General features: G+C 30.8%; 1 protein-coding gene across 1 annotated transcript in view; it reads right to left on the minus strand.

Moving 5' to 3' along the window:
* The window catches only part of PREX2 (phosphatidylinositol-3,4,5-trisphosphate dependent Rac exchange factor 2), a 411,213-nt gene that overhangs the window by 185,064 nt on the left and 205,250 nt on the right, over positions 1-20,899 (minus strand). Inside the window, 4 exon segments of the mRNA XM_031946290.1 lie at positions 715-832; positions 4,956-5,129; positions 10,456-10,514; positions 14,247-14,403. Coding sequence (XP_031802150.1) covers positions 715-832; positions 4,956-5,129; positions 10,456-10,514; positions 14,247-14,403 — 508 coding nt within the window.

The raw sequence follows: 20,899 nt of genomic DNA on the forward strand, positions 1-20,899 counted from the left end.
CTTTAATGACTCAGGAAGAGAATGAGACTGAAGACTGTGCAACTCTGTCTCATTTAATGTAATGTAATTTACCTCATGATGCCATTGGCCCTCTTTAAAATTGAAGGACAAACAAATAATCACAAGGCTGGAGATTCAATTCACAATAAAATTGTGTTCACAGTGGAGGTAATTACGAGATAAAGGGTTGGCCTTTAAGCAAGTTTCTCCTGAATATGGGTGAAGGGTAAAATTATAAAGATAAAGAATTTGGCCTTAGTTGCAATGGGAGAGTATTAAAATTCATGTGGATCTTGACTAGGTCTTAAAATTAGAATGAAAATCAATTTTCAACTTTACAATTGTAACAAATCTCAGAAATATATGCTATAATTACATTGTTTTCTATAGAATACTTAACTTACCTGAACTAGCAAAACATTTATATAAAAGTGCTGTTATAAGAAAGTGTCTTGATTTTAGAAGTTACTTGCTATTTCAGAGTAACACAAGTGAGATGTCACCTTTTTCACATGATGCAAATAATAAACCATGATTTCGTAAAAGCTCTTGTAAGGAAGACATTATATATATATATATATATATATATATATACATATATATATATATATATGTATATTAAACATAAAGTATTTTCACTGAAGAACTTTTATTGAAGAAGATCCATAATTATAAATTAAAGAGACTGAAAAAGAATGCTATAAGAAGTCATACCTTCCACTTTGCAATCAAAAGCATCCCCTCCATCATCTCCTGGAGGTTTAGAGTTTGTTTTCTGAAGATCTTCTTGGGCACTCTCAATACTGTTATAGACCCATTGTATGGAATCTTGCTGAAATAAGAAAGAATCCAAATGGTATAAATTCTCTCTCATTCCTCTAATTCCTAAATGTGTGTATGCATGTTAAACAAAACCACATAATATGAAAAAAGCTTAGTCAATTTTACATTTATTACAAGTATATAACTCATATATGGTTCAAAAATTTTAGCCCAATTTCTTTTTGCCTTGTTTTAGAAGAATTTAATAGAATGGTTAAAAAAAAGAATTTTAGAATGGGGTGACCCTCAATCAGGGTGTTTGATCATTGAGAGTGAACTTTGATCCATTTTGTTAGTTACTACTAGCCTAACTAATAAATTGATCATGCTTGGACCATTCTTTCTCAGTTTACCTTAATTTTCAAATGTAATAGTTTGAAAGAGTCTGAAATCAAGAAGACTCATTTTCATGAGTTCAAATCTAATATATTAGCTGTGTGATCCTGGGCAAATCATTTAATCTCTGTTTTCCTTACTTCACTAGAAAAAGAAATGGTAAGTCATTCCAAGATCTTTGCCAAGAGAACCCCACAGACATGGTATCACAAAGAGTCAGAAATGATTAAACTACAACTCTTATTCAACTTTCTCCTCCTGGTTCTCTGACTTTTGGTCATTTCACTGATCAGTAATCCTTTTGAAATAAAATGTATAAGTCTAAAGAAGTAAAATTTAAATAGATATTACTACTTTTTAAAATTCTAAAAGAATAGGAAAAAGATTTAGTGAATGAAAATGTTTGTTACCCAAAAAAAGTTTCTTAATTCACTTTAGTAACTAAATTAAGCAAATATTGTTATGATATCATTTGCTGTGGAATTAATTTAAATATATGCAGTAAGAAAGCATAGCTATTCATACTGATAAACTTGTTTCCAATACTTAATTTTTGTGAAAATTATTTACTGTTGCTCACAAATTAATTTGTATTTTGATTATTCAAAATAGCATGAGTATAAAATATTACATATATACATATTTCTTACCACCCTCTCCCACATGGATCTGTCCTTTCTAGTTTTGGCTTAGGTTTATACTATTCTTCATCTCACAAGCAGCAGGATAAATTTCATCTGACAAGAAAATGCTCAAGAGGAAGGAAAATAATATGGGACAGTGAGGTACCACAGTAGATAGGATGCCAGGAAGTAAGAAAGACTCATCTTTCTCAGTTCTAATCTGGATTTAGACACTAAATACTTGATAACTGGAAAAACAATTTTAAAGAAATAACTGTTTTAGGAGCTCATGACTACACTAAATTTGAGTAAAGTGAATTTCAAAAAAATTAAAATAAAAAAAAGGATATCAACGTCTAAATTTTTATAGGGAAAGGTAGCTGACTGTGGTTAGGATTCTCTCAGGAATAGAAATTTGACAACACAAACACAGACAATTCTGATGAGGAAGAATAAGGGGAGTATTCAAAAAGAAGACTGAAATGAATAACCTGGGAACTAATTGTTATTGAAAAACTGTCATTGTTATGCCATAGTTCTCTTTTATTGTCCTGACTCAGTTTCCCTAATTATCCTGATCTAGTCCTGACTCAGTTTCTCTAATTGTTCTGCTTCAGTTTATAATTATCAGCTCAAAGCTCAGTCCTGTAAAACCTCCCCTCCTTCTTTATCAGAATATTTGATAAGGATAAAAGATCTTATGTTTTAGAATATCAGAATGCCTCTCTCCATCCCAAGCTATTGGAATGCTGGATACCATCTTATCAAGATGCCTCTCCCCATCTCCAGGGGCTCACTCCCCCCTGTCAGAGTCCCATTCTTGCTCTCAGCACCTGGACTCTTCCCCTGCCTCAATCTACCCTCTGAGTCTGAGCCATGTGTATATAGGTCATTGAGAACTCAACATTGTTTGCTGGATTCTTGGAGATGATCGTATTATTCAGCCCTGGGACCAAACCATGAATCCATTTGGTACCAGTAAATCTCTCCCTTTTAAATAAATTATTAAATACTCTCTAATCTCTATCTTGCCTCAGTTTCTCTGGCATTACATCATGACACTGCACTGTATAATTTGTTTTAAATTGCTTATTATCTCAAAGAGGGGGAAAGGGAGAGGGGAAGGGAAATAATTTAGAGGTCTAAAATTTTTAAAAATAAATTTTAAAAAATCATTTTATATGGAATTGAAGAAATAAAATATTAAATAAGAGGAAAAAAAGAAGATACAAAAAGAACCTTGTATCCCTTTCTTTTGCAGTTGTGTGTTCCACCAGTATGAATACTGAATATATTTTCAAGACTTTTTCAACACTTTGATCAGTTTTACTGATTTTTTTCTCTTCCTCTTTTTTGTTTTTATTTTAAAATATTTTCATAATACTAGAATGTTTTCTCAAGAGGGAAAATGGGGGCTAATAGGAGAAATTTTGACCATGTAAAAATGAAAAATAGCAACAAAATGTTGTAATTGCTGTAAAAGAAAATATCCAAATTTGATCTATAAAAACAAGCTGAGAAATGGTAAAAAAAAAAAAAAAAAAAGTCATGACAAACTACAATTTCATTTTTTTTCCTGTTTGACTCAAGAGGACAGAGCAACATAAAATGAGTTTAAGTTGCAGTGAGGCAAATGTCAACTCAATATGATGGTAAGGAGTGTGGAATGGGGTTGGCGTTAAAGAATGGCAAGAGTTCTAGCAATTAGAGCTGTCCAAAGTAGAACAATGGGCTGCTTCATAGAGTAGTGAATTCCCCATCACTGTAATTCTTCAGTCCTGGAAGAGAACTTGAGGATTTCTAGTCAGTCTTATTGAAGTAAATGACCCTGAAAGCATTTCTAGCACTTGAGATTTTTCAGACAAAAAAGCATGAAAATGTCTTCACAAGTTTGCTAAGTATCTAAATGTGAAATGCTTATTTCACAAGCGTAGATTAAAAAAAAAAAAAACATATAAAGCTTCTATTTATCTTCTTAAGTAGAAGACATAAAAAAAAATTTTAATGAATATTTTTGAACTGATTCCTTGAAGTAGGGTTTTTCACCTCCTTTGACAAGGATAGTTATTTTAGAATTAAATAAGCTTGTAGACCTGTTAGGGAAGTAGTTTGGACACTGAAAACACTATTTGATTAGGAACTAGAGGACCTAGATTTTATTCCTACTGTTATTTGTGCCTGTGATCACCTTTGAAATGTGCCATTTAAACTCTCATTTAAATGTGCCATTTAAAATCTCAGTTTTCACATCTGTATAGAAAGGGAATTGGATAGAACAAACTTACATTTCACCACCCCAGTTCTAGCTCTATGATTCTTGGATTCTATGTTAATCACCCTCAGATAAAACATAAGAGATTTAACATTTTTAAATAAAGGCAAAAAAATACTGCCTTAACTTTATTAAGCTCATAAATACATAATTGTTGTTGTTCTGTCATTAATCTTTGTGACTCCATGAACTAAAGCATTGTTCATAAAGTATTCTTGGCAAAGATATAGGAATTATTTGCCATTTTCTTCTCCAGTGGATTAAGGCAGAGGTTAAGTTGCCCAGATCACATATCTAGTGTCTGAAGAGAAATTTGAATTCAGGTCCTCTTGAATCTAAACCCAGTATTATATCCATTAAGGCATCTGGTTGCCTCTGTCAAATACATAAATAAGCACCAAGGAATCACAAATTGCATGAATCATCAAGTTTCTTCAAGAACAGTGTTAAATTGTAGAAATACAGGCACACTTCAGTTACAGTAAGGCACTATTTCCTCCCACACATACATAACTCAATATTACTTTCTAAAGCATTATAGGGTGAAGAAAAAGACCAACTTTCAGAATTCTAATAAGATGAAATTAGCTCTGACATTAAAATGTGAACTTTTCTTGGAGCACCTTCTAAATAAGCAATGGTTGTATTCTATAACAAAAGAATGCAATTCTTTAAACTCATGCTTTTTTGATGTAAATAACAATAGCCAATTGTATATGAAAAAGCCCATCTTTTTGTATTGTCAATTTGAATGTTGAAACACTGAATTAAAAGTTACTTCTGAACAGGAAATAAACATCATCTTGCTATTATGTTATTGTTGTGTTCTTCTGTACTGTAGGAGTAGATTTCTACTCAGCATGAAGGAGCTAACAAACTCCTAAAATAAAAGGGTCAGTTACCTTCATTGGTCGTCTATATTTCCTACAAGCTGTGACATGGGCAATTACACTGGCATGTGTCTCCTTGCTGACATTAATTCCATTTACTTTGATTATGCACTGTCCAGGGTGAAGACCCGCAGCTGCAGCCACAGTACCTTTAAAAAAACATTGGGAAAATTGTCAAAAATGTAACTTAAATATGTGTTTTTTTTAACTTGACATTCTAGTTATGACTAAAGGAAATACTTCCAATATATTATTTAAAATTAATTTGCAAAAAAAAATACAAAAACAACTTTCCTAATGTTAATTAGGACTTGTTTTTCCTTTTGAAATCACTTGTTAAATCTAATTTCCTAAAACATGTAATCTTAAAGTCAGACATTCTAAAAAGTTTCCTTTTTATTTATGACTTCAATTGTCAATTAGTTTAATACTGAAGCAGAATTATATTGAAAAACCTAACATCAGTACCCCAAATCTAGAAATAGATATGATCACAGATTTTCAGGTCTTACTAATCAAATTGAATAGTAGAAGCAAATATACACATTTTTAAAAGGAAGGAAGACATCACCTATTATGTGCCAGGCACTGTGCTAAATGCTTTACAAATGTATCAATAAATCTCCATAACAATCCTGGGAAATAGGTGCTATTATTATCCTATTTTATGGTTGAGGAAACTGAGGCAGGCAAGGACTAGGATAGACAGAGGTTAAGTGGCCAAAGTCACACAACTAGTAAGTGTCTGAGGCTGAGTTTGTCCTCGGGTTTTCCTGACTCCAGGCCTAGTACTCTATCTACTGGGCCACCTAGTACAAAAGAAATAGAAGAGAGCCAAATATAATTCAACAAATAATTTATTCATGGTTGCTAAGACTTACATTTTCAGTTATTTCAGTTTTGTCCTTATGATCTCATCTTGGTTTTCTTGGCAAAGACTCAAGTAGTTAGCTTTTTTCTTTTCTAGCTCATTTTACAGATGAGGAAACTGAGAAAAATAAGGTTAAGTGACTAGTCCAGGGTCACAAAGCTACTATTTGAGGCTGGATTTTAGTCCAGGTCTTTCTGATTTCAGACCAATTTTCTATCCATTACCTATTTACTAATATTCCCCTATTTACTAAAGATACAATGGCAAAAATAAAACTTTATATCCTCCATTATCCAGATATTTGCTTAAATTTACTGTGTCTTTGTTGTTTCAGATTTAAATGTAGAGAATGGTCTCTAATAAAATGTGGAGCACCTTCATTAATTTACTTTAGTATCCTTCCATTGTCTTATTTTTAATTCCCAACTAGTCTTCAGTTGTCTCAGCCTTTGAATAAATACAATAAGCTATTAATGAATAACATCACTGCACTGACTAGACCAAAAAATCTAATTTAATCTTGTCTGCATTAATATAAGTGTAATGTCTGGATAAAAGGAACTGGGAGTCTTGATATACGTTAAACTTATCTTAGCACATCAGAAGCATTACATTTTGTTCTGGATGCTCTATTTTTATAGGGACAGGAAAAAAATTTTATTCAAATGACAGTGATTAAAGATGAGGAAAAGACAAATATGTGTCATATGAATAATGGTTAAAAGAATTGGAGATAATGAACATAGAAAAAAGAATACCTACAGAAGTCATAATAACAATTTTCAGCCATATAGTGGTACACTGGAATACACTGTAGATGCTGGAGTCAGGAATACCTGAGCTTAAATCTGGCCTCAGACACTTACTAGCTGTGTGACTCTGGGAAAGTCACTTAAGCTTGTTTGCCTCAGTTTCTTCATTTGTAAAATAAGCTGGAGAAGGAAATGCTAACCATTCCAATGTCTTTGACAAGAAAACTTCAAATGAGGTCATGAAGAAGCAGACATAACTGAAGATGACAACAAAAAATCTGTATAATTAAAATAGATATATTCTGCATAGTAATTATAAGATCAAAAGTAGAGCAAATATGTAAAAATAACAGCAACCAGATTTTAGTTTGAAATAAAGGAAATAAGGGAGAACTAAAATTCTTAGATTAGTCTAAAACATAAAGGAATTACTTCATTGGCAAGAGAAATGATTATTTCTCTTTCATATTAAGAATCAATTGTTGAATTAGGATCAGGATTTTTTCAGAAGCCTGTAGGTTATTGAGACTCTATAGGACATTTCTGATCATGAGACTGAATTATTTTTTTCCTCAAACTTATACAGACCCTATTCAACCTTATTAGGAATTTAATCTAAAGTGGGGAAGCCCATTGTGCTTTATATAGGTTTAAGTGGGGAAAAATTCTTTGATTAGATTGCCCAAGGATGGGCATGAAGTAAATGACATAATTCAAAATTACAACCCATGCCTCCCATTAGAATAGGTCCACTTCTCATTGTAATATGCATTCTCTCTTATTACTTATTAATCAATTGGAGTTAATTGCTACCTCAGGTACATCCACTCTTCCAAGTACATATATATTTTGAACGCAAAAACATGAGGAGTCTTTAGCATTTGAAAGTGTCATTGACCCGTTGTTAATAAAATTCTATAATTATTACTAAAATGATCAATTATACAGAAATCATGACTCCATTAGTTGTTGAGTTTCCCGATTAGATTGAGGGTCCTTTGAGGCAAATAATATCTTTTGCCTTTGTTTTTATTCCTGGAATTTAGCAGACATATAATAGGCGCTTAATAAATTCCTGTTTATTAACTAACAATTATGTAGTTTTTCCTGAATGTCATAAATATGTTTTCCTATTAAAAGGAAATTAGCCCAAACATGAGATTTAGAAAAATCTATTGATATATAGTCTGACTTTTCTTCTGTGTATCTCTTTATATGCATATGTAGCAATTTAAATTTTTTACTCTGGTTTCAAAAGCTATTTTTAAAAGGCAAGTATTAGAAAATATAATTATTTTATTTGGACTTAGTTTATTTTTTTAAACCTCCAGTCCCTTTACTTTTTCACAGAAAGAGGCTTAGAAATAAGGAAATCTAAACTATTGATCAACTGACTAGAAGGTATTAGCTAAAAACAAAAGGTTTCAATATGGGAAAATTCCCCTCAGTTTAAAAGAATTAAATGTTACAAAGAAAGATGTTAGAAAAAAGGTGAAACTGGTTCCCACATGAAGATACTACCACTGCCCCAGTGCACTACTCTACTCTGAGCCAAAACATGCATCCGTTGTCCTGCAGACAGCCAAAGATAGCAGATATCTTGTGGGAAAATCTGTCCATCTCACTAGCTCTGTCAAAATGCACGTTTCCCTCTAAAAATTGTATTTGAATTAGATTCATCTTTTGCATATGACAAAGTTGATTCTCTATCTACTTCATAAAGTCTATAATAATTGGCAGCAAGTTTACAAATTAACAAAATATACCCACTGCTTTTGCTTCTTTTTGTATCTTTAGTGCTTAGCACAGTATCTGTTTACATTTAATAAATGTATACTGACTGATAACTTATTTAGATTTAGTAATGATGTTAGGTATTTGTAACTTAAATGCCATAATGCTTTTGACTTTTTTTATAACACAAAAACAGCAAAAAATAAAAGTTAACCACATACATATTGTATTCCATATTTTTCCCAAAATACATTAATATTTCTATCTTTCAAACTCCAAAATCCTTCTCATAGAAAATCAAATAGATGTTGTTTTATATAGTAATATATCCATTGTTTGACTGAGGTATTTTCCTTTAATCTTATAGCAGGCATAAAGAGAATATCAATATTTTTTCAAATGATTCTTCAGGGTCAAAAAGGGGAATACATACCTTTAAGTTAAGAAAATGAAAAATAAGGCATCTAGTCTTGGTATCACATTTCAGAACATTATAAAATTAGTGTGTTATGAGATTTTAAACTGTGTATCAATTCATATGTCCAAATTTTTAACGAAAGAATATATAATATTTTAAATTATTTAAAAATTGATTGTTTTAATAAGTTTATCTTAATAAGCTTCTAAACAGAGAATTTCTAGAGGCCTGATATTTGATAATAGGACAGCTATTTGATAAGATGTAGTTGGTTTGAAAGTCACTCTCCAACATCAGATTTTTTACAACAATTAGAATCTCAAGATGTCTAATTTTATAATGCTCTAGCCAAAATTACTCAATCAAATCTTAATATTTCATACGGCTCAGAAATGCTTTTAACTTATAAATTTATCTCATAAAAGATAACAAGCTGTTTACTATATTTGGCAGCTACTTTCTTACTATGTTTTGCTATGGCGGCTACTTTCTTGCTATGTTTTCTTCATTTTGTTAGCATGGTTTCAATTATTAATTTATATATCACTTGAAAGTGGTTAAAATCTGCATAAACCATTTGTAATATAAGTAAATATTTTTAATTATATAATTAACATTTTCCCCATTTTTTCACTGCTCTAGAATGAGTTCAGTTATTTTCTCTTCTATCAATCATTTTTAATTTTACACATAATTCTAATCTTGAAAATTCATACTGCTGGAATTTAGATGAAAATAACTATAGGTAACTACCAAAAAATAAATATGTTAAAAACAGCAATAACAAAAAGATAACCCAGACCATCCCTTGGCAGAACTGGAATACCCACTGAGGCATTTGTGAAACTACTTATTTTCATTAACAACCTTGTAGCAATGATAAATAAATTTCTTCACCTTGGATCCTTGGATTTCAAGCCTACTTCTCACATTGGAAGTATCTTTAACTACAATGGCCTCACTTTCTGATTGGATGATTCTTTCAAGAAACTCCAATCTAAGGAAGAAACTTCAAGTCAAAGGTATTTTCATCTTTCTCCAGGAATCACATCTTGGTATCACATTTCAGAGAATTACAAAATTAGTATGTTATAAAAGGTTTTTTAATTGTATATCAATCCATATGTCCAAAAATTTACAGAAAGAATATTTTTAATTCTGTCTAAAATTTTATTTTGCTATTTTAATAAGTTTCCACAACATTGAATGAGTCTTAATAGCATGACTCACTTTCATTAGGATGATTCTTTCAAACTCACATCTAAGGCAAGAGACTCAAGTCAGGTCACTTTCATCTTCAGAATCCTCTTGTATCTACTTCAGAATTCAAAATTATGTATGTTATGCTTCTTAATTCATATCAATATATCCAAATTTGAGAGTAAAGAATATTTTAATTTTCTAAATTTTCTTTGTATTTAATAAGTCACACAAAGAATAGTTGAATAGCTCATTACTCAAAGGATACAACACGAGGCTTAATAGATATTAATCCTTTGTTACAGCTCTAATGATCAATGAGTTATCTTCATTCCATATAAGTAAACTATGAAGTAAAGGACATAATTCTCTGCTTGATTTATAAAAATCTGTTGTCATAATACAAATGAAATATAAGAGCTTAATAAATTCTAACTTGACTTAATATGAATATGAGTTTTCTCCAAAAGCAAAATAAAAGATAAGGCAAATCAGAAAAATATTTGACACTTAGATTAATTTAATTCAACAGAATACTACTGAAGGACAAATGCTCTCTAATCTGAATCCAAGACCATCTATTGAATTGAATATTATGTCATAAATTTAATAAAAATAAAATAAAATCAATAAATGTTTGAACTGTCGATTGAAATATATATACCTTAATCAATGTATAGGATTTAGGATTACAAATTCTAATCTGAATAAGACCATCATATGAAAAGTTTATGATCCTAATTTTTAAAATTAAAATAAAACAATCAATGTTTAACTGTCATTGAAATAGTATATACTTAATCTGTTATGGATTTAGATTACAAATTTAATGTAAAATAATATGAAAAGTTAGATCACTATTTTTAATTAAAAGAAAAACAATATTTAAACAAATAAGAAAAACAAATAGCTATTTTAAGCAACATAAAAATACAAACTAAATATATATTTGTCAATTTTTTTCTTGAAATTATTTTTAGTATCTTAGAAAGAAACATATATGAACAAGATATATGCTAAAATGAACTTAACCCCCCCCCAAAAAAAACCCCAGAAATAAATAAAGGAGTAGAAACAAATTAAAAGAAAACAAAAAGCTTGGAATAAATAAGACTAAAAATTCAGGAAAAATGATGGATTCAAAATAAATGTATTATCTCACAGCACAGTGAGGTTCATCAAATTAATTAAAATGCCAAGAAATTTTCAAAAAATTATGACTAAATATAAAAATGAATAGAAGAAAAATAAGGATGAATGAATGGATGATGGAATGAAGCTATGTAACAATTATTAGTAGATGATTTTTATACTGCTGATAAAAATTGGTTTCCAAATGGGAAAGTGATGAATATTATAAAATTACAAGACCAATAAGATCATGAAAATAAATTTCACTAATACTTCAAGGACATGCTAAGTAGAGTCAGAAGTAAATTAACGTGAAGAGTTCATTACAAAAAACTATCTTATAGCACAATGGCTACTTTTCCAACCTATTGCTTTGGCCAATGATCATTCTGAATATTTCAAAGTACTCTTAATAGAAATGGAATAAATCTAGAGCCAGAAAGGACCTTATAGGCCAACCAGTCTGACCCCTGAATGTCACAGAGGAAACAAAGTCACAGAGAAGGAAAGCATTTTATGAATTTCTTATTATTATGAAGTTCTTAAATGGCAGAAATGATATTTGAACCCAGGACTTCTGAGTCCTAAGCCATGTATCCTTCCACTGCACCAAATTATCTTTAATAGTTTTATAAAAATTAATTTATATAAAACTAAATTATTTGATTATTGATAATACTGACATCAGAAAAATCTGTTTTCACACATCTCTACTCATTTATTATTCAGGGCTGAATCTACTTTTTTTGAATAGCATCAATCTACAGTGTTTCATCGTTTTGCTAGTGCTTATCAATGATATAATTCAGAATGAAATAATACTGGCGGTGAGAAAGAAAAGAGGACAAATGTCTATTAGAGTTATTTTGAAGAGGTACAGACAGGAAACTCAGTCTCCTTTTAATGGTGGATAAATCCTCATTTTGCTATGATAACTTAGAGATTTAGAACTTTGGTGAATTGTTCTTGCTCTTGTTTTCTCAGATATCAAAGCGGCCTCTTAGGCTTTTTTCAGATATTGTCTGTCTGTGATGTTAATAGTACGATGAAATGTGGATCCTACTCTGACCTTTAGTCAGGTCATTCTACTCAGTACTGCCTGTGAGAAACATAAGTATATTTTGGGAAAAGAAATATAGGCTCCCACTGTATGTTGGCAAATATAGCTTCCTACTTGAAATATCATATTGTGGGAGAAAGGATAAATTTAATTTACTATAGGAATTAAGATATAGTATTTCCTGCAGAGACTAATATGTGTGAGGATTACTTAATGAGATAACAGATTAATAAAAATAAAGAAATCTTTACAAAGGTTTCTTAGTATATTAACAAGGGGCAAACAGTTAAAATTTAAAGGAGGTCATTATGATCTTCAACATTATATATTTTATTATCGGTTATGAAATGGGAAAAGATTTCAACAGATGAAAAAATAGGTTAAAATAAATATGGCAGCGAATAAAGGGGGGAAACGTGGAAAACCAATGCAAAAGACATAAGGTGTATGAAAGCAAGGGTGACGGATTAGAACAATCTTTTAAAAAAAAGAGAGAGAAAAATAATGAGCTTTTCCAATGTTAAAAAAAAAAATGTGATCAGATATAAGGCATGAAATGTGCTGCTGAAGTAAGAGAAGCAATCAGATTATTACTGTCAGCATTGAAATGGAATAAAAAATCATATGACTCAATAAAAAGCAATGAAAAATCTGCAGATAAGGTAGAACTTTTTTTTCAATGTAATATTAATATAATAGAAAATCCCTAAAGGTGAAACAGATTCCAATTTCAAATCAATGAGAAACGAATAAAAAGAAGTAGCAGCCTAAGGTTTTTTTTTTTTTTTTTTTTTTTTTTTTTTTTTAACTGCTATGTTTTTCCTCTTCCATTTCTGGATATGTATAAACCATATTGGAGTGCCTCTCCAGTGTTTCCCTATTGGCCTTCCCTTTTATGCTATCACACTTCAATGTCTAGAAAGAGGAATTTTAAAATGAGGATAGATGGGCACACTAGAGTCAGGGAGCCTTGAATTTCATGACAGCCTCAAACACTTAATATTTGTGTGACCTGTACAAGTCTCCTAACTATTGATTCAGTCCAATTATTTTTTTTTTCTGTAAAATGAGAATAATAATAGGACTTACTTTCCAGGGTTATTTTAGGAATGAAATGAGATGATACTTGTAAAATGCTTAGCAAAGTGCATGAGACATAATAAGTATTATTATATAAATATGGAGGAGAGGGAAAACCATTCAAAATTATTTTTCTCATCTACTTAATTTATTTACCTCTAAAACTAAATAAGTCAGTTATGAGGTATATTCCTTCTTGCAGATCACTTTTTAAGCTTACCAATTATTTCAGAAAAGCTAATGCCCTAGGAAGGAATTTAACATTTTGAAAAAATAACTTGGGAATAAGGGATAATCTAATATATATTAAAGTAAATAAATATATTCTAATAGTGAATACTTCAACTTCACTTATCTGGAAACTCAACTTTTTTTTAGAAGAAAGACCTGAATCTGGTATTAAGGAAAAAATATTTTTGACTATTCCAAATAGTTGTCAATCAGAACTCCTAAATTAAATCTATCAACTTTAGTTTGTGCATAAAATCTTTAGATTTTCCTTCTAATTCTATTTACTCTTGGCTAAATTGATTACACAGAAGTGCCTGACCTGTATTTGTAGAAGGAGTTTCCTCACCAGAGAATTTCCTATACCAGAGAAATTAATGGTTCAGTAGCCATTTGTATCCTGATAACTAAGACCTATCTCACAAAGTCACTGTGAAGTTCAAATGAAACAATATCTATAAAACATCATAAGAGTCATTACTGTAATAATGATGACATGAGGGACATGATTTCATCATAGGAAAGAATTTTAAGCCAGAATAAAAACTAAAATTCTGGTCCCTAAAAGATTCATTATGATCTTCTCAATTATTACTACAACATAAACTTGAAATATTCAGACATTAAGTCAATTATAATATCAATAAACCTGTTTAATTGTAGACACAACCAAATGTTTTACATGATATCACTATTTCTACTAAAGTTGTCTATTGAGTAGTTATTTTAATCCAAGCAAAAGGGTATTTAATTTCAGGAATTAGTAACTGTATTAATTTGTGTAGCTTTGCTATTTCACTCTACCCATTTTTGAAAATAAAAAGTAAAACAACTTACTCCCTTGGTTTTGTGCTCACAAGAACTCTAAGAGGCTTTTTGCTGTTTAAGCATGATTTCAAGAAGCAATCAACTTCATTGAATGGTCTCATAAAAACTAAATCACCATTAATGGCAAAAATTTTCTTCCCAACTTCCATTCCAGCCATCTAAGAGAGAAATAAGAAAGGGGGAAGAGGAAGATTGAATTATACTTTGAAGTTTTTTTTTTTTTTTTTACTGCAAAGCACATTAAAACTGAAATAGAACATTATAAACAGATTTTGAAATTTGGTTTTATTTGCATACATGCAAAAAAGAAGAGAGAATACAAAAGGGAGGAAAGAATGCTAGAATCAGAAGCAGAAAAACTGGTTTTGAACAATGGCTCTGATATTTCTCAGTTGTGTAATTATTCAATTCTTTTTTTAAAAGTATTAAATACTGAATATATATCACTTTACTAGGCATGAGTAATACAAATATACAAATATAAAAGTCCCTGCCCTCTAGAAGCTTATATTCTCAGTGAAGTCACAGGATCCTATCATAAAGGCAGAGCTGGAAGAGCCTTCAGAAAGAATGACCTCTCATTTTTTTTTATTAAAGCTTCTTATTTTCAAAACATATGCAAGGATAATTTTTTAACATTGACCCTTGCAAAACCTTGTGTTCCAATTTTTCATCCCCTTTGTCCCACCCCTGCCCCTATATGGCAAGTAATCCAATATATGTTAAACATGGTAAAAATATATATGTAAATAGAATATAGGCATACATATTTATATAATAATCTTGCTTCACAAGAAAAATATGATCAAAAAGAAAATAAGAAAATAAAATTTAAGCAAACAACAACAAAAGAAGATAAATGTTATATTGTAATCCACACTCAATTCCTGCAGTACTCCTACTGAGTATAGATGGCTTTCATAATCACACGATCATTATGTCCTTTCATTTTACAAATAAAGAAAGCCATCCTGAGACCTAATGAAGTTTTGATTTTCTCAAAGTCACACAGATGTAGGGTAAGGGCAGTATTCCACACTCCCACTTCTATTAATATAATGTAATAATAATCTTATTTACCTCAGTTTTCTTATCTATAAAATGAACTGAAGGAAAAAAACGGCCAACCCATCAGTTTCTTTGCTAAGAAAACCCCAAATAGGGACATGAAGAGTCTAATATAATTTTAAAATGACTGAGCAATAAACTTCCTATGGAAAGATATGGATGAATAGGGGAAAGTGGGGGGAGAAAGAAGGAATGCCAAATTTAGAAAATCCTTGCTCCTAGACATACATAAATTTCTGCTTCTTATCAAGCCCCACTCACTCTGCATGCATGTAGATGATTTCTTGTATAAGACTAGTGCTATACTGACTATTTCACTCTCTTAAAAGCAATTAACTTTGTTACATTAGAACATTCACTGAACTAATCAATTAGCCATGTACAAGTGAACTGGGCCTGTACATCACCTTGCAATAATCAAAGTCACTGTGTAAAAAAAAAAAAAACTGGTCACAATTTTTTTAAAGAAAGTTACATGAAAGGAAGTATAAATCAGATAGTCTCTTAGGTCTGGAAGCTAATATGCTGGAGTAAACTTGCCATTCAAGCATACTTCAAAAAAACAGTGGTAGAATTGAGCTTTAGCAAAAAGGCTGATAGCATATACACGTAAAATTAAACAAATACCTCAATCTCTGTCTAATACTTTAGGGAAAAAATGTGAGTGATTAAACTCATAACTTCTTCAACTAAAATTTATTTCATAAAACTGAAGAATGAATTTCATAGACCAAAAAGACTATTTTTTTGCATCTAGACTTAAAGAATCCAATTAATTTAACAGAATTCTTACATCTTCATACTTGTGCTTGGCTGGTTTCTCTTCTCCACGCTCAAATATTTCTCATCCTCCTCTAGGCAAATCTAAATCTATTTTCTAAAATCAATTTAAGATTTGTGTTATTTTTTTCAAAGACAGGTGAGGTTGTTCTGGGCAGCTAGATGGAACAGGAGATGAGGTGCTGGCACTAGAATTAGAAAAAAAGCATCTTATAAGGTCAAAATGGGTTCATGACCTAGGCATAAAGAATGAGATTATAAATAAATTAGAGGAACACCTGATAGTTTACCTCTCAGACCTGTGGAAGAGGAAGGAATTTATGACCAAAGAAGAACTAGAGATCATTACTGATCACAAAATAGAAAATTTTGATTATACCAAACTGAAAAGTTTTTGTACAAACAAAACTAATGCAGACAAGATTAGAAGGGAATCAATGAACTGGGAAAATATTTTTACAGTCAAAGGTTCTGATAAAGGACTCATTTCCAAAATATATAGAGAATTGACTCTAATTTATAAGAAATCAAGCCATTCTCCAATTGATAAATGGTCAAAGGATATGACCAGACAATTCTCAGACAAAGAAATTGAAACTATTTCTAGCCATATGAAAAGATGCTCCAAGTCATTATTAATCAGAGAAATGAAAATTAAGACAACTCTGAGATACCACTACACACCTGTCAGACTGGCTAAATGACAGGGAAAGATAATGAGGAATGTTGGAGGGGATGTGGGAAAACAGGGACACTAATACATTGTTGGTGGAATTATGAATACATCCAACCATTCTGGAGAGCAATTTGGAACTATGCTTAAAAAGTTATCAAACTGTGCATACCCTTTGATCCAGCAGTGTTACTGCTGGGCTTATATCCCAAAGAGATCATGAAGAAGGGAAAGGGACCTGTATGTGCACAAATGTTTGAGGCAGCCTTCTTTGTAGCGGCCAGAAACTAGAAACTGAGTGGATGCCCATCAATTGGAGAATGGTTGAATAAATTGTGGTATATGAATATTATGGAATATTATTGTTCAGTAAGAAATGACCAACAGCATGATTTCAGAAAGGCCTGGAGAGACTTACACTAACTGATGCTGAGTGAAATGAGCAGGGCCAGGAGATCATTATATACTTCAACAATAATACTATATGATGACCAATCCTGATGGATCTGGCCATCCTCAGCAATGAGATGAAGTAAATCAGTTCCAATGGAGCAGTAATGAACTGAACCAGCTACACCCAGTGAAAGAACTCTGGGAGATGACTAAGAACCATTACATTGAATCCCTATATTTTTGCCCACCTGCATTTTTGATTTCCTTCACAGACTAATTATACAATATTTCAGAGTCTGATTCTTTTTGTACAGCAAAATAATGGTTTGATCATGTATACTTATTGTGTATCTAATTTATATTTTAATATATTTAACATCTACTGGTCATCCAGCCATCTGGGGGAGGGGGGAGGAGGAAGGAGGGGAAAAATTGGCAGTTGTCAATGCTGTAAAGTTACCCATACATATAACCTGTAATAAAAGGCTATTAAAAGAAAAAAAATAATAATAAATGAGATCCTAATAGGCAAAAAAAAAGAAAAGAAAAAGAAAAAAATCATATTCCTGAGTTCAAATCCAGTCTCAAACACTGTGAAAGTCACTTAACCTCATTTGCCTCAGTTTCCTCATTTGTAAAAGAATCTGGGGAAGGAAATGGCAAACTACTCCAAGAAATTCCCAAATGGGGTCATGAAGAGACAAGCATGACTGAAATTAGTAACAACAAGGGGATGTTGTAGATGAGAATGTTACATGCCCTTTCAAATGAGGTGATTTATTTAGTTGTTTCATTGTTTTCTAAAAGACCCCTCTGGAAGTGAGTCTATGAAATGTGTAATGTAAAAAGAAAATTTATTATTTTTTAAATCAATTTAAAGTCTACCTTTTTCATGAATATGAAATTATCTGTCCTTTCCATAAACCTTTATTGGACTGATCCTTAATAAATCATAACACACTTAATAATTTGGGGGGAAAGTGAAAAGGAGGAGAAATACCACAATTAAGTTTATTGATTTCTGTGGCACTTAATTCAATTTTAAAAGTCTGACCATGGACTCTATTACATTTGTACAAACTTTATCTTCTTATCAAGACTATAAATCCTTTAAGAGTAGAGACCACATATCATATTTCTTTTGTATCATCTAGAAACTAAGGGAAAAGTTGTTTTAGGTATTGAATAATCTATGAAAATCATCACTTATTAGAATAATTTACAACTGCTTCTCTTCTACTTCCCTTTAGAGAAATTATTTTTGTTCTCTCTTTAGGCCTGCCAATAAAAAATGACATCACTTTAAAAGGATAATAACTAAGAACTGGAGAATAAGGAAGTTTCCTTTATGGTCCTTAACTACATACAATTCTAAACAATATCTTTCACTGTGTTTTCTATCTTGATTCCAAATTAAACTACTCTGAAAATTGGGTTAACCATTTCAGGTCACCAGAGAACTGTATTAATATAGTGAAATAGTTTCTGTAACAGCAACTTAGAAATTCTAGTACATGAGTTTCTTAGAATATGTAGATAAATTGAGAAATTATTATTTAACAACTGTTATTACTCAAAAAAACCTTATTAATCCATAATAATTTACATTGGACATGATAATTTGTGAAATAAAAGAGTAAAAAGAAAATGTATGCTTCAGAAAGTTAAGTAACTCAAATATAAGACTGAACAAATTCAAGTTTCACATAAAATCCAACCCCACTTATACTCGTTGATTCATGAGAAGCAAAACTAGAAGAGGTTGCATAAGACCCAGATTTCTAAAATGTGGTTTGCAACCCTATATAAAGTCTTATAACTGAAATTATGATGTATTGTCAGTAACTGTTTAATTTGTATACCTATTTTATATAACTATATACCCAGGATCATGTAAAAATTTCTTGAGTGAAAATGGGTCACAAGTGAAAAAAGTTCAAGAAGCCCTGATGTAAGAGTTCCATCTAATTGAACAAGCTCTACTAAAGCACATTTTACTAAAAGCTATAGCCAGAAGAACTTGTTTTAGAAAGATTTCCTTTGGAAAAGAATATTTTCCCCAGGGGCTCTGGAAGATAATGAAAGTAGTGTTGCATTTTGGTTTATTTTTTTTTCCATGACTGGACCACTTAGCCAGATTTTGACCTAAAGATATGTAGTTGGATAAAAGCCTTTGTATAATTTGTATAATTTGGGGTTGAATGTATATAAGTGTTTTGAGGGCACAAAGAAAAATCTGGAACACAAGGTACAGGAAAATGGATATTATTATTGTAATTGGCATCCATTGTTTTGTCAGTATTCTGAGCTGTCTAGAATAAAACTTTCACACCTATTAGCAAATAGCTAAAAATTTGATGTTATTAAAATCACTAGATTTTTAGGTATAATGATAGCATTTTAGAATTTTGAAAACAATTGGTACAATTTCCTAACAATGAGTTATCAAAAAGCAGAATGAATTGCTTCAGGAGGTAATGGATCCTTCTGCAATAGAGATTTTCAAACATGATTACCATTTTGTCATCCATGTTATTTGCAGAATTCGTGGTCATGTATGGTTAGGATGAGATGGCCTTTGAGATCTTTTTCAACTCTGAATTTCTATAATTTAGCAAGATATCTGACATGCAATTAGATTCAATACCAAATGCTACCACACATTTTTCTAATCCAATGGAAAGTAAAAAAAGGTGAAGAATTTATTTGGTGATTATCCATCATAAATTCTGAGAGCTGTTGAAAATGAAGCAAGTAACTCCACAGAAGATTTCTGAATATAAATTATATAGTATAAGTTTATGATGCCTTTTCTTACAAGGTTGATAGGGAAAGAGCATGGATGTTTCGGTGCAAATCTGTCACCACTAACAGAAATTACAACCCCAAACAAATACCTTATTGATTGGGATCACTAGCATTCTTTTTCATATTGGAAAAAAAAAATAAATTATTATCTCATTGTCTACAATAAGAGTAGGGAATTGTAATGAAAATACAAGAAAAATTAAAAAATATATAATCACAAGTACTGTGAAATCAAAATGAGGAGCTAAATATGTAAGGTGACATAACATTTATGACACAATATAAGACTTAAAATGTAATATATATATATACATATATATATATATATAATATAGAACTGTTGAGAGGAAATAAAATGAAGGGATACTCATATAATGGATTGTTATTATTGTTTAACATGTATTACTATCATCTCAATGAAGAAAATGTCCTTTTATAAATAAAACAGACTTTCTTCTGTCCACATTCTGTCAACTAAAATCAGAAAAAATGTACATTTAATTTGGAAATCATTTGGGAGTAGACAATGGAATAAATAGGGAAATAAAAAACCTCTCTTTAAATGGAATACCATAATAGTGTAGGGTTTTCAAAGAGCATTTCACATAGGAGTGTTCTGAAGCCATTTTGATCCAGCACACAAGAACTAACTATTAAATTTTCCATGTAAGCTTTTACACAGAAATAGAGTGAGATGTACAAAAAAGGGGGCTTGATTTATTTTGATTTTGTTTTGTAAATTGGCTAAAGAAACTATTAATAAAGCAGATCAAACTTCAAAGTATGTCCCTTGAATTTTTTTTTCAGAGAGAAAAGTCCATTCACCAGCACTTTCTTTACATATATTATCTCACTTGATCATCACAGCAACCCTACGAATTACATATTTTTATTATCTTCATTTTATAGAAATGAAACTGAAGCTGAAAAAA

Source organism: Sarcophilus harrisii, chromosome 1, assembly GCF_902635505.1.
Source record: "Sarcophilus harrisii chromosome 1, mSarHar1.11, whole genome shotgun sequence".
Classification (NCBI taxonomy): Eukaryota; Metazoa; Chordata; class Mammalia; order Dasyuromorphia; family Dasyuridae; genus Sarcophilus; species Sarcophilus harrisii.